This window comes from Rhagoletis pomonella, unplaced genomic scaffold (assembly GCF_013731165.1).
Source record: "Rhagoletis pomonella isolate Grant_MI unplaced genomic scaffold, Rhpom_1.0 Rhpom_scaffold_00002, whole genome shotgun sequence".
NCBI classification, from domain to species: domain Eukaryota; kingdom Metazoa; phylum Arthropoda; class Insecta; order Diptera; family Tephritidae; genus Rhagoletis; species Rhagoletis pomonella.
In genome coordinates, this window is record NW_023458556.1 from 67938436 (window position 1) to 67952869 (window position 14434).

Consider the following 14434-nt stretch of genomic DNA (forward strand, 5'->3'; position numbering starts at 1 on the left):
TGTAGAGTTACTTTATTTAATTTAGTTTGAGAATGTGTTAGTTTTTTTACATACTTATTTATGTATGTACTTATGTCTTAAGTCAATTAGTTAAATAAGAAGACAAAATCAATACGCATAATAAAATACAAATAAAACACTGTTTGATATTCATTTATTCATTTTTTTTCTTCTAAACACACTTAACATTGAAGGCCTCTGTCGGCGCATGTGAGACACTTAAAGGGTTTCGTTCAGTACATATCTGGCTACGTTGCGTATTGTATGTTCACTTAAAAGCATTTAATTTTCATTAGAAAGGTGCAAAATGTATGTAAGTGCATATCAAGTATACCTACATATGTACATACATATCGCACATTTGGTGCAAGAGTGTCATAATCCAACAAAAAAAAATATTTAAATACATAAGCATGCAGAAATTACCTCTTTTCTATATTGCGTAAAAATTTCGTAGCTGTAGCGATTAACCATAGCTAGTTAGAAGAAAACTTTCTTTCATTCTAGTTAAAAAGTTAGAAATTTTGGTGAAAATTTTTTAAGTTTGATTCATTTTTTTTATGAATACTTCTGTGAGTGACTGTATGTATGTGGCATATCTTTAGAACTTTTGATTTAGATGATTATGCATAAGTATTGGTCAAAATTGCTATATCTTTTTGGTACTTTTCAAAGGAAAATATATTGTTATAAGAGTTACTGTAGTGTTTTATCCGATCTGAAACAATACACTCTCGTTGTAATGCCGAAACTAGCTAAAACACCAGTGAATCAAAGTGACGATCAGTGTTGCCATTTTAATTTTTCAAGCAAGGTTTACCTTTTTATACCCGAGCGCGCTTGTGCACAAGGGTATATTAACTTTGTTAGAATAACAGTTGGTTAACGAATCGAGATAGGTATAGGCAAATGTATACATAAATGCTCAGAATGAAAAGAGAAATGATTACTCGAGCAGAAATTGAAACACCTCAACGAAACTACGATATTTCAGTAAATATTAGATGCAAATTGTTGAAAATTAGTACGTGAAGTGAATTATGGTAAAAAATAATATTATTATGAAATTTTTGGGAAATGGGCGTGCTCCCGCCCACTTATGATGAAATGCTGTATCTCGGTAGCCGCATCACCAATATATAAAAAATATGTTGAAAATCTTTGAAATCGGGAAATAACCACGCCCACCTGCTATATAACGGTGATTTACAGAAACACGAAAACTGTGAAAATCGGTAACTACTGGAGCTAATTCACTTAAAATCGATGATTGCAATAACTACTTAGCAGAAAACTAGAACAGTATAAATTTTTGGACAAAGGGCGTGGCACCGCCCACTTACGACCACAAATGTGTATCTCGGTAACCGATTTATCAATTTCTATCAAACCTTGGTACGAAAAAGCAATTGGTTGAAAATTATTCAAATCGGACTAAAATTACACCCGCTTCCCAAAAAACGGTAAATTTCAGAAATACGAAAACTCCGATATTTTAATAACTGAGGACGCTAATTTACTCCAAGTTAAATGAGGTGACATCGGTTAGATGAGTGTGTAAATTTTTTGTTTTTTAAATGTCGAAAATCAAAAGTTCCAGAAATATCCCCATGTAAACTGTAAACTTTAAAGCTGTTTTGCTCGAGTTTTTGAATTTTTGCATTATAAAACAGAGATCACACGATTTGTACATTTGTACAGATTTTTACATTTTCAGAGTTACGGAGTGGTGTTATTTGGAAAGTTATTATTGAGCTGAACTCATTATTTCTAGGCAACACCACACTGTGACTGCGAAAATGTACAAATGTACAAATCGTGTAATCTCTTTACACTCTTGCAGCAAACGAGCGATATCTCCGTTTGCTGGAGTATTCTTCCATATTTCAAAAAATCTATAATTCGGGAAAACGGATTTAAAGTTATTTATCAGTTATTTCTCTTTGAACAAAAATAAATGTAAACAATATAAAAGTAACATTTAATACAAAGAATAAAACTGTCATCAAACCTTGATTTTTTTTCTTACTTTGGCCAAAGAGAGGTTAGTTTCTAGTCATTGTTGCTAAGCAAATGCAAAAGCATAAAACAGAAAACATGAAAAGAGTATCTATAAATTAAAAGTTTGCCTAAAGCAATTTTCTAAGCAAACGTAGTAAATAAGTATTTGCTTTCTTCCGAAACATTTGCATTTCCAATAAGTTATTTTAAACTTAAAAATCATCAAAAAAATTTCACTAATTTCATAATTTGCAAACAACTGTCTTTGATCAGCTGTTTTTCGTGTTCGCAAATTGCTGCTGGCAAATTTTTTCCAGCAGGAATTAGCAACTTTCCCCCCAAGTCAACTGTCACTTTGCGCTCTCAATTTCCCCTGCTTTGCAAGTTTTTGCGTACGCGAACGCCAAAACCTATTATGTAATTTGTGATAATTTGCAATAATTATCAGCTTGTCGACCAGACTAATAGTTATTTAAACAATAACTATAAAAGAAGAGCTAGCAGGAATTACTGCGTACTTAAATATATTTTTACTTGTTATGACGTTATGTCAGCTAACGAGCGTTATGTATGTGCCTTAGGGTGGTCCAAAATTACACGTGGAAAAGTAAAGTCGGAATTTTTATGCTCTCACCCCCTAGGATTGTTCTATACCGAAAAAAATTTATCCCAATTTTTTTATTTCAAAATTAAAAAATATTTAGAGGTCGCTCAAAGCGCCCAAAGTTTTCCATGTATTTTGTATGGGGGAAAAACAACTTTTCGTAGAAATGGTATATAATTCTTAAAAATCAATATTTTTTTATCAGAGAACTCAATTTGTCTGCAGCAGATTCCCAATAATAATACTCAAATTTTTATTTAACCATTTTTTATCGCAACTTTAATTTATAGGTCCGCCAAAAACCCACAAAAACCCCGAAAAATTCAATGGGGGGACCAATAAAAAATCGTTAGTACTAAACAATGGTTAAATAAACAATTGGGTCTTATTACTGAAAGTCTCCTGAAGAGAACCAGAGTTTTCCGATCGAAAAATATTGGTTTTCATAAATTCTATACCATTTCTACGAAAAGTTGTTTTTTTTCCCATATAAAAATACATGGAAAACTTTGAGCGCTTTGAGCGACCTCTAAATATTTTTTGATTTCAAAATAAAAAAATAGGGGTATACTTTTTTTCGATATAGAACAATCCTAGGGGGTGAGAGCATTACAATTCCGAGTTTACTGTTTCTGGACCACCCTAATGTGCCTACATACATACATAAGTAAATAAGTACATAACTAAGTTCATTTGCTGTCACATTTTATCTGCCTAGAAACTTTTAAACTTAGGCATAAATTGTATGAAGAAGATCATATAAGTGGCTATTGAACCCAGCATCTGAAAGAATAGTGTTAAAAAAATCGTGATATCAAGTACATTTTTTTTAGATATGCATGTATTTATATTCCATACAACAAAAATATGTATCTTCACTTACGTCCCTCGCCATATCGCATTTTAGCACAAAGAACCCAAAACCATCAATAATGATCTGCTGGTGTAGCATTTGTAAAGTGAAGCTTTGTAACTGAGAATTACACCAAAACAAAAAAATCATTAATTTTGCTTGTAATTGTACGTGAAATAGCTCGAGGTGCTTTTGACCTTTTTGCTAATCTAAATCTTTACCCGTGTTGAGATGTTGAAGTCTTCTATGTCATGACGTATTTTGTGTACATTGTGAGCCAGAAAATTTGTCTGTTCAATAAATAAATAACGCAAAAATCTTAATGAAGTAATCTGGTAATACATACATATCTATACGTATTCAAATGTACATGTGTATCAACAATAGCTTACCGATCGCATACAATCCCGCGCTGTAATCAACAATAGAAAGATGGTCATGGCGGAAGGAACAATCAGAGAGTACTCTAAAAAAAGAAAACTGATTTTTTATATGTTTAGATAAGTATATCCAGATAAGTGATCCAATCCAATGATGACTTGCTGGGGATTTTTTAGGCAACCCCCAGCATTCGGAGTTGGCACCGATCGGAGTAGATTTACTCCAGACCTATGCTTTGTGAAGTGTGCGAAAAAAATTGCATATCAAAAAGGGCTTATAGCCTCTATCTGGAAATTACATAAAAACTTCGTTCTAACATTTCAACTCGTATCTGTGGTGCCGCCTGAGTGGGCAAAAATCTAAAAAAATTTTCTCCGCAATGTGAACGTGTTTGGTATTTTTGTAAAGGTAATTTATCCACTACAAAGAATAAAATAAAAATTTCCTCATAAAATAAATTATGTTCCGCCAGGAAGCCACTAAAGTCAAGAATTTTTATCAGAGCATAGCCCGGCGTATGTTCTTCTCGGAAACAATTGTCGAAAAAACATCCTTTGAAATAAAATGTTGGTTTGACGGTCAGAAGCAGCGTAGAACTATAGGCCTCTCCAATTGTTGGACTCAGGGCCGTAGCCAGGATTTGTTTTCATTTTTCTTTCACTTAGATTGATTAACAGAAAAATACTTATAAAAATAAAATATCTCACGCAAATAGTGTTGAAAGTCTGAGATTCATGCCCGTATTTTGTTTGTAAGTCAAATATTAGTGGCATTGTGCTACTATGATAGCACGGCCGAGTAATCATAGTCAACTAATGTACAGTAGTTGAAAAAATTATAGCCGCACAAAATTTCGACAAGTTTTAAATATTATTTTTGTTGTTATTTAATTTTGGTTAGCTTTTTATAGTTCATTCTTTAACAAGATCCGTACAAATACAATTGGGTATTCGCCGAAATTTGGTGTAAATCGCAACCTAATTGTGTGAATACCCAAATATTTTTCTTTATCCCAATCACGAAATTTTTCATTAGAAGATTGCTGTATTGTACCAATCTTTTGACTACAAAAAAAATATTCCCAATTTTTTTATTTGGTCCCAATAGCCCACTATAAAAATGCACAAATCTGTACAAATGTACCAATCGAGTAACACTGCCTCAAAAATTTATGCAATTAAAAAAATATAAATTCAGCAAATTTTCGTAAAAATTTCGAGTTATATTTTAAACAAAAATCAGTAATGTCAAAAAAACAGCCTGAACTTTTGGAGCCACGGGTACATCTAAGCTCAGATCCTCGTTCTCAAATCCTCGTTCAAGATTATTACCAAAACAACTTTTTACAACATTATTAAATTTTTTAAGCATGTCTACATATGGTAATGCTAGGGCATCTAGATGCATTTCTGCATCAAAACGAAAATTTTGAAAAAAATGTCACTTACGTTATTTTGGCGGTTAGGGCTCGTTATAATTTCAAAGATACGGTTAATTCCAAAATTTATTTAAAACAAGTAAGAAAGTCTAAGTTCGGGCAGAGCCGAACATTAAATACCCGGCGCAAGTATTAAATATATATATTTTTCACCTTTCCGAAAGCTACCGCTACATGGTAAGCCGGGGTGTATCAATTTTGAGTAAATTAGCGTCCTTAAATTTCGAAATATTAAAGTTTCAAGCATTTCAGAAATTTACCGTTACATGAAAAGCGGCCGTAATTTTAGTCCGATTTCGGTAATTTTCAACGTTTTGCTTTTATGTGGCAAGCACAATAACCAGACCGAGTTTGATACAAATTGGTAGAACGGTTACCGAGATACATATATGTGATCATAAGTGGGCGGTGCCACGCCCATTTTCCAAAATTTTATCATAAACATATTTCTTGGTAAAGAATTGTTGCAAGCATCAATTTTGAATAAATTAGCTTTAATATTTACTGATTCATCGAAGATTTTGTATTTCTCTAAATTACCGTTGTATGGCATGTGGGCGTGGTTATTGTCCGATTTTAAAAATATTCGGCCATTTGGGTTGCTGTACCAAGGCCAACAACTGGAAGAAATTGGTGCAGCGGTTACCAAGATATACACATATAACCATAAGTGGACATGGCTACGCCCATTTTCCAAAAATTTATAATGTTCTTATTTTTCGTCTAAAAATTATTGTGAATATCAATTTTGAGTGAATAATCTTCAGTAGTTACTAAAATATCGCAGTTTTCGTATTTCTGAAAATTACCGTTATATGGGAAGTGGGCGTGGTTACAGCCCGATTTCGCTCATTTTCAATACCAACCTACCTTGGATAAATGGAAACCTACATACCAAATTTCGTTGGGATATATCAATTTTTTCTCGAGTTATCGTGTACACAGACGGACAGACATGGCTTAATCGATTTCTCTTTTCAGCATTTATGTATACATTTGTCTATATCTATCTCGATTCGTTTTGGCTGTTACAAACAACCGTTATGTGAACAAAGTTATAATACCCTTGTGCACAATTGCGCTAGGGTATACAAATTCAGTTCAATGTATAACAAAAATATGGGTACCCAACGAAATAATTTTTTTTGGGTTCACAAGGTCGAATAGGAATGGAAAATTCGCGTTTCGTCTATTTTATTTTTAAGCTAATAAAGTTAGTCCTCAACACATAATTTTTTCAAAAATAATAATTGAAAATTTTCAAGGATATATTCGAGGATAAAATTATAAAAGGGTATTTTCAATACCTACCCGTCCCACAGTGCTTCCCTTCCATATGAAATGTGGGCAAAAATAGAATTATGGACGGATTTAAATGAAAATTCGCTTCCTAGTAAAATTGAGGACGCTAAATTCAAAAATGCAATTGGTTTTTGGATAACTTTCATACTTTCACTGTAAATGCAGTTTGAAGTTGAAAATTTGGGTTCTTGTGGCTTTTACACAGGTATGTAAATATAGTTCGTTCTATTTTCAAAAGTGAGGTGTGAAAAGACAGGGCTTGGCCTGTAGATATGCAATAAAGTTTTTTATTTTTGAAAAGGGTTGCCACCTGTTACAAATTTTATTTAAATTATTTAATAAGTTAAATGAATTAGATATTACAATATGGGTATCAATTGAACTAGTTTTGAAAATACTTTACCTCTAAAAGACACGTAGAAGGGTTGCCACATGTTTAAAAAATCAAATTCACTTGAATTAAGGGAATAAGGTAACTGAAATATGTATATCAATATGAGTATAAGACAAATGAAAAAAATGTACATGTTTAGCAAGAAATAAGTGGAGAATAAAAACATTTTTGAGTTAATTTAAAAGGAATGTAATCAGAACAAATCACTGATTGACAATGTATGTATTTGTACTAAAACAACAAATACGATGGCGTAATCCTATGGTTTGACGTAATTATTATTTTATTTTAACTAAATTCGACTTTACAAACAGGTGGCAACCCTATTCGTAAGCTAAAACCTTCTTAAACCTCTTTCGTCTGACTCCCTTATGGTGATACCTATCTATTTCAATTACCTAATTCCTTTAATGCAAGTGGAATTTGGTTTTTTAAACAGGTGGCAACTCTCTGTACATGTAGTTAATACACATTGCGATTGATACCCATCTCTTAATAATTCATTTAACTTATAAAAAAATTTGAATCTAATTTTTTAACAGGTGGCAACTCTTTAAAAAAAAAAATAACCTTCGTCCACGGGTTAAGATTTTTAATCTGACACTTCATTTTTGAAAATGGAACGAATCGTGCAGATCTCAAGGCACTGACAAAAAATGAACAAAATTATTTTATGCATTAGCGAAAAACGCATTACTTCAGAAAGTGCAAAAAATGAGCAGGTTTTTATTTCTTCTTTTGAAAGCTAAAAGCCTGTACTATTTAATAAAATAATAAAAAATAACCTATTTTTACATATATTTTTTATTCATTCCATTAAAATTTTGAATTTTTTTGAAATTTTGTTTAAAAAAATCGTTTTTTGGAACACCGCAAGGACACCCTGTGTTTAATTTTATCCCAAAATTTTAATTCCTGTAATTCTCTACTAGCTATATGGAAACAAGAAACGTCGAACCAACATTTTATTTTAAAGAATATATTTTTGACATTTTTTTCTGTGAAAAGCTTACGCCTGGCTATGCTTTTATTAAAATTCTTAGTAAAAATTTGTCGACTTTAGTGGCTTCCTGGCGGCATATAATTATTTTTTTAGGGAAATGTCTGTTTAATTCTTTTTAGTGGATAAATTGTCTTTACAGAAATACTAAACAAGTTCACATTGCAGATAACGAATTTTTCGATTTATGCCCACTTATGCGGCACTGTGCGTCAGAGAGAAAAATTAAGAACGCAATTTTACTATATTTGGCCCTTGGTTTGGCGAATATATTAATTTTTTTTGTGTGTAAAATTGCCTGCTACAAGGTGTTATATATATATTCAGCTACACATTTATAAAAAAATATTAATTATTAAATAAACAAAGGAAATATAGCCAAAGCTGTTCAACATAAAGCGTTTCTATTATTGCCACCAGTGTAAATTACAAATCCCGAAAATCCCGGAGTTCTAGGCAACAAATCCCGGGGTTTTCGATACTTAAAAAAGACCGGGATCCCGGAATCCCGGGATTAACATTCCTAATAGGTACACGTAGCAAAAGAATTTTGTCCCCTTTCAGACACGTCAAGTCTTGCTTTCAAGTCTGCTCGTTCGTAGGCGAAGGAGGTGAGAAGAGAGGGGAAGAGTACAGATACCTCCGTACCGTCAATTCGTTTCAAGTTTTCTTGTCTGTTTCGATATTTTCGTTGCTTCCCATTTAAAGAACCAAGGACTTGAATTAAATTAAAGTTGACGCGTGTGGAAGCAAATAGAAAACACAAAAGAGAATCCGAGAAGACTTGACGTGTCTGAAAGAGGACTTAATATCAAAATAAGAAATACATATGTAGTTAATAGGGATGTTTAATTTTCGACATTTTCCGATCGCGGGATTTTCGGGATGGCGTTGTCACAATCTCGGAATACCGGGATTAGTCCCGGGATTTAGATATTCATTACTCTTCAACAACTTGAATCGAAAAAATTGCTTCTATGTTGTTTGAATAGCTCTCCTACCATGAAATAAATAACAAAATAATTGGGTTTGAAGCCTACTTTTTATTTAAAGTGGCGTTTTTATTTTTTCTCTCTGAACGCAGGATTTATTTTGAAGGCCTTTCATTTTCAAGGATTTTCATTTCAAAGATATCATTAATTCCAAAAATTATTATATAAATTCAAATTTTAAAAAGTTTAAGTTTTTTGGATTCACAAGCACGAATAGGTAATTTTTAAGCTGAAAAAGTTAGAAGAACAAAATTCGAGGATGTTATCGAGTTTTTCAAAAACCAATATTGAGTCAAACTTTCTGAAACGGGCAACTAAAAAGTACTAGTAGAATTTCAAATATGTTTTGGCAGGTATTCAAAGATCTATATGTGAAAATTAATGTCTTAAAATATTTTTTGAAAATTTAAATTTTTCAAAAATTTATTCATACATATGTGAATTTTTGACCCTCTTTTCATCAATTTTATATTTTAATTGCTATATTTCCATAAATATTCAATGAAAACTAACCAAATTTTGTTGACATATTCAGAAAAAGTAGCAGAATCGAAAAAAATATTCATATTGGAGAAATTTTATTTATTAATATTATTAAATAATAATTAATTTTGCAATAAACAATTCACAATTTAACTGACTTCTCCTTGTGTTAAACAAAAAAAAAAAAAAAATTACGAACTTATTCTATAAAGCATACACTAACCATTGGTGCAAAAATATTATATCCGATAAAAAAGTACGTTTGTTTAAGCATCACCGTGGATACGCGAAACCACTACCGGAAGTTGAAACGCAGCGCCGATACACCACGCGGCCGCTCGTCGTTGCATGCTTACGTTTTTAAAAGCATAGGTCTCTTATTATTATTACATATGTTAACACTTCTTACGATTAATTCTTTATATTAATAATTATTGCAATGTCAGTGACTAAATTTATTTTCGAAATTATGAGGCTCCTAAATTCTGAGAATCTTGAGTACAGACTAGCGGCGAGCAAGCATTGATTTTCACTTCATTTACTGTCAAGTGAATTTGATTCATTTGCATACTGCATTTATGATACTTTTATAAAACATATTACTGCAGAATTACCAGATATTTTGAAACATGATTTCATCGCGGAATCACAATCAAATTATTTGCAAGAATTAAAAGAGTCACTTAGCCATGGGGAATTTTTAGTCACTCTCGATTTCTCTGAAAATTATTCTTTTCATGTGCAAAATGCTATTCGGTCGCAACATTGGTGTAAGGACCAAGCATCATTGCACGTATATGTAATTTATTACAAAGAAAATAACGTTGTGCACCATCTTAATTTCGTTGTTTTTTCGGAGTACGAAAATCACGATGCCACTGGCGTACATCTGTACAACTCGAAAATGATTAAATTTTTAAAAAGAAAATTTGGCGTGCGAAACGTAAAAAAGTTATTTTATTTTTCCGATGGAGCAGGATGCCAATATAAAAACAGATTTAATTTTGTGAATCTTTTACACCAGGACATTAATATTAAACCAGAAAGGCACTTCTTTGCCACTGCCCACGGAAAAGGAGCTTGCGATGGAATTGGTGGCTGCGTTAAAAAAATGCATACCGCGCTAGTCTACAGGATAAAACTATTCTTTCGACACAAAAATTGTTCGAATGGGCGCGCGAGTTTTTCAAGAAAGTTGATTTTGATTTTTGCACCTTAGCTGAATATAAAAAACATGAGGAGATGTTGGAGAAACGTTTTGCTACAGCCAAAACCATCAAGGGAAAACGCCAGTTTCATTGCTACAAACCCTCTGATTCAAATTGTTTAGAAAGTAAGATTTTTTCAAACCACTCAGAATATTTAATTGTACAAATATAAAAAAAAATCAACGTTGTAATTACATAAATAACAAAATTAGTAGACGTACTTAATTAAAAAATGTTTCATTCATAAAGTACCAATCATTCATAAGATACTTGGTTTGATAAAAAGGTATGCATCCAATGACGAACGAGCGCAAGGTTTATCGGCGCTGCGTTCCAACTTCCGGTAGTGGTTTCGCGTATCCACGGTGATGCTCAAACAGCCGTACTTTTTTATCAGATAGAGTGCACTAAAATATTTTTGCACCAATGGTTAGTGTATGCTTTATAGAATAAGATCGTAAAATTTTTGTTTAACACAAGGAGAAGTCAGTTAAATTGTCCATTTTTTTTGCCAAACTAATTATTATTTAATAATATTGATAAATAAAATTTTTCCAATATGAATATTTTTTTCGATTCTGCTCCTTTTCCTGAATACGTCAATAAAATTTGGTTAGTTTTCACTGAATATTTACGGAAATTAGCAATTAAAATATAAAATTGATGAAAAGAGGGTAAAAAATTCACATATGAATAAATTTTTGAAAAATTGAAATTTTCAAAAAATATTTTAAGACAATTATTTTCACATATAGACCTTTGAATATCTGCCACAACATATTTGAAATTCTACTACATACTTACTTTTTAGTGGCCCGTTTCAGAAAGTTTGACTCATTGCGAACTTTCAAGGATAAAATTTTAAAATGACATTTTCAATATTTACCAGCCCTTCTGCACCAGAAACTTGAATCTGTTTAAATTCTACAGGATTTGCTCATTAATTTTATACCTACACTTCTTCTCTAAGCACATTTCTATGAATTTTTTAAATCATTTTTGAATTACTGACGTCATAGTGAAAAACTAAAATGCAATTTTACTATATTTGGCCCAGGGTTTCGCGAATATATTGATATTTGTGTTTAAAATTTACTATCGCGCGGTGTTATATGTATAATGAGCAAGACCTTTATAAAAAAATATTAATTATTAAATAAAAAACGAAATATAGCCAATACTGGTCAAGAAAGCGAGTTTCTATTATTGCCATCAGTGCAAATTACAAATTCCGAAAATCCCGGGATTACTTGCTAAGAATCCCGGGATTTTCGAGACCTTAAAAAGTCCGGGATCCCGGGATTAACATTCCTAGTAGCTATAAAATTCTCACCAATGACGTCATGGCCGTTGTATACCATCCAGTAGGACCAGTAGCATTCGGACAAAATCATAACATATTCCTTTACATAGTTACAAGCGATGGATGCACCCACAGTCCTCTTGAGTAGAATACTCATTTCGTAAATATTTTGATAGTATTCCATAAACGTCTGCAACTCAGAACACATCACCTGCTCATTGTGGTGCCTCTTACCAGTGGTTGCAGAATTCGCTTGGCAACTGCGCCTACTTAACATTGCCAAGCGCTCTACATTCCTGTTCAACTGATCCACTTCGGTGCGCAACATATCCACAAAATGCATAATTTGCACTGAACGCATTTGACATATCAGGCCACTCGGCATAAAGGGTATGAAAAAGGACAACCACTGACGATTCTTGCTGATTGACTGAATGTAGTTAATGATAATAATGACATAAATGGCGAAGTAGAAGATACTTTTCGAAAGAGTGGTACGATAAATGGCACATTCGGCGCGATAAGTGCCTAAACTCCACTTTCTATGAACTTCAGTGTATAGGGTGAGGAACTTTTGCATATATTTCCGCTGTAGTATTGTTTCACTGAGTAAAACAAAGTGTGCAGTAATCGTGGCAGTCAATTTGAGGAAATCATTGAATTTTCCAAAGCTGTCACTATTGTAGAGTATCGAATCGTGATGAGTGCTTGTCCACAAGTGGAGCAAAAAGAAGAATACAAAATGCAAACAATGCCAAATAACTAGGAATCGAAGTTGGCGCGTGCTAACACGCTGTGGGCGTTGGCTGAACTCGGCGGGGTCGCATTTCAATTGCAATGGCACTGTGCACAGTCCAAGCAGCTGATATAGGCGCAGGTGCAACAAAGTAAAGTTGTCCAGCTGTACCGGCTGCTGGCTGTTGATCGCAGACTTTCGCAGTTTCATTTTTTTTTGCAAATACATATATATGTACATATGTACATACATACATAAAGTACGTAAATGCTTTTAACTTTACTTTGTCCAATTGTAGAATTTTTAATTTATTTTCTATAAATAAATATGTAAATATTTATGCATATTTTTGATAAGTGATTATTACTGAGTGTGTACATGACTTACTTGCAATACCCACGAAGCTATCAAACTGGTATACGTCGTCTAAGCGAGCATGTCTTGCGAATGGGCGTTACTTAACGAAACAAATTTGTTTTACTAACTCCATTAACTTAATTGTGCCACATACGCCCGCGCGTGAAGTGTTCCCGTGATGCTAATCACCTTTTCCTGACTGATTAATTGCTATCGCCATTGTTAGTTGCAATGGCAGCAACACTGCGACATTACGATTTAACTGCACAGGAGCAGTGGTCACGTTTGCCACTCACTGTGTTTTTGTACCGAAATATGTATAAGCTATAGTTTTAACTATTCAAAAGTGTTTCGAATATTTACATAATAATAAATAAATTTTTCGAGTATTTATTTTGTGAATTATTTTTTTATGCTGGAACATACCTTTCTTAATTAAAATTCTCTGTAAAAATGGCCACTATTTTTATACCCGAGCGCACTTGTGCACAAGGGTATTATAACTTTGTTCACATAACGGTTGTTTGTAACAGGCAAAACGAATCGAGATAGATATAGACAAATGTATACATAAATGATCAGAATGAAAAGAGATATCGATTAAGCGGTGACTGTCTGTACGTCCGTCCGTCCGTCCGTCTGTGCACACGATAACTCGAGTAAAAATTAAGATATCTTAACAAAACTTGGTACGTGTACTTCTTTCGGGCGTAGGACGGATGGTATTGAAAATGGGCAAAATCGGACAAAAACCACGCCTACCTTCCATATAACGGTAATTTTCAGAAATACGAAAACTGCGAAATTTTTGTAACTACTGAAGATTATTCACTCAAAATTGATATTTATAATAATTTTGAGACGAAAAATAAGAAAATTATAAATTTTTGAAAAATGGGCGTAGCCACGCCCACTTATGGTTAAATGTGTATATCTTGGCAACCGCTGCACCGATTTCTTCCAAACTTCGCACAATTGTTGGCTTTGGTACAGCATACCAAATGGCCGAAAATTTTAAAAATTGGACAATAACCACGCCCACATTCCATATAAGGGTAATTTAGAGAAATACGAAATCTTCGATAAATCAGTAAATATTAAAGCTAATTTATTCAAAATTGACGCTTGCAACCATCATTTACCAAGAAATACGTTTATGATAAAATTTTGGAAAATGGGCGTGGCACCGCCCACTTATGATCACATATATGTATCTCGGTAACCGTTCTACCAATTTGTACCAAACTCGGTTTGGTTATTGTGCTTGCCACATAAAAGCAAAGCGTTGAAAATTGTTGAAATCGGCATACAATTACGGCCGCTTTTCATATAACAATAAATTTCAGAAAGGCTTGAAATTTCAATATTTCGAAATTTAAGGG

The 14434-nt window shown here is 32.9% G+C and overlaps 1 protein-coding gene across 1 annotated transcript; it reads right to left on the reverse strand.

Moving 5' to 3' along the window:
• Nucleotides 1–3319: 3319 nt before the first annotated feature.
• LOC118734713 (gustatory receptor 8a-like) lies at nt 3320–12905 on the reverse strand. The gene is made up of 5 exons (XM_036464419.1): nt 11990–12905; nt 3851–3924; nt 3680–3748; nt 3489–3578; nt 3320–3388 (listed from the first exon to the last, which is right to left on the reverse strand). The coding sequence occupies exons 1-5, from the start codon at nt 12903–12905 to the stop codon at nt 3320–3322; spliced, it is 1218 nt and encodes a 405-aa protein (XP_036320312.1).
• Between the last annotated feature and the right edge of the window lie 1529 nt (nt 12906–14434).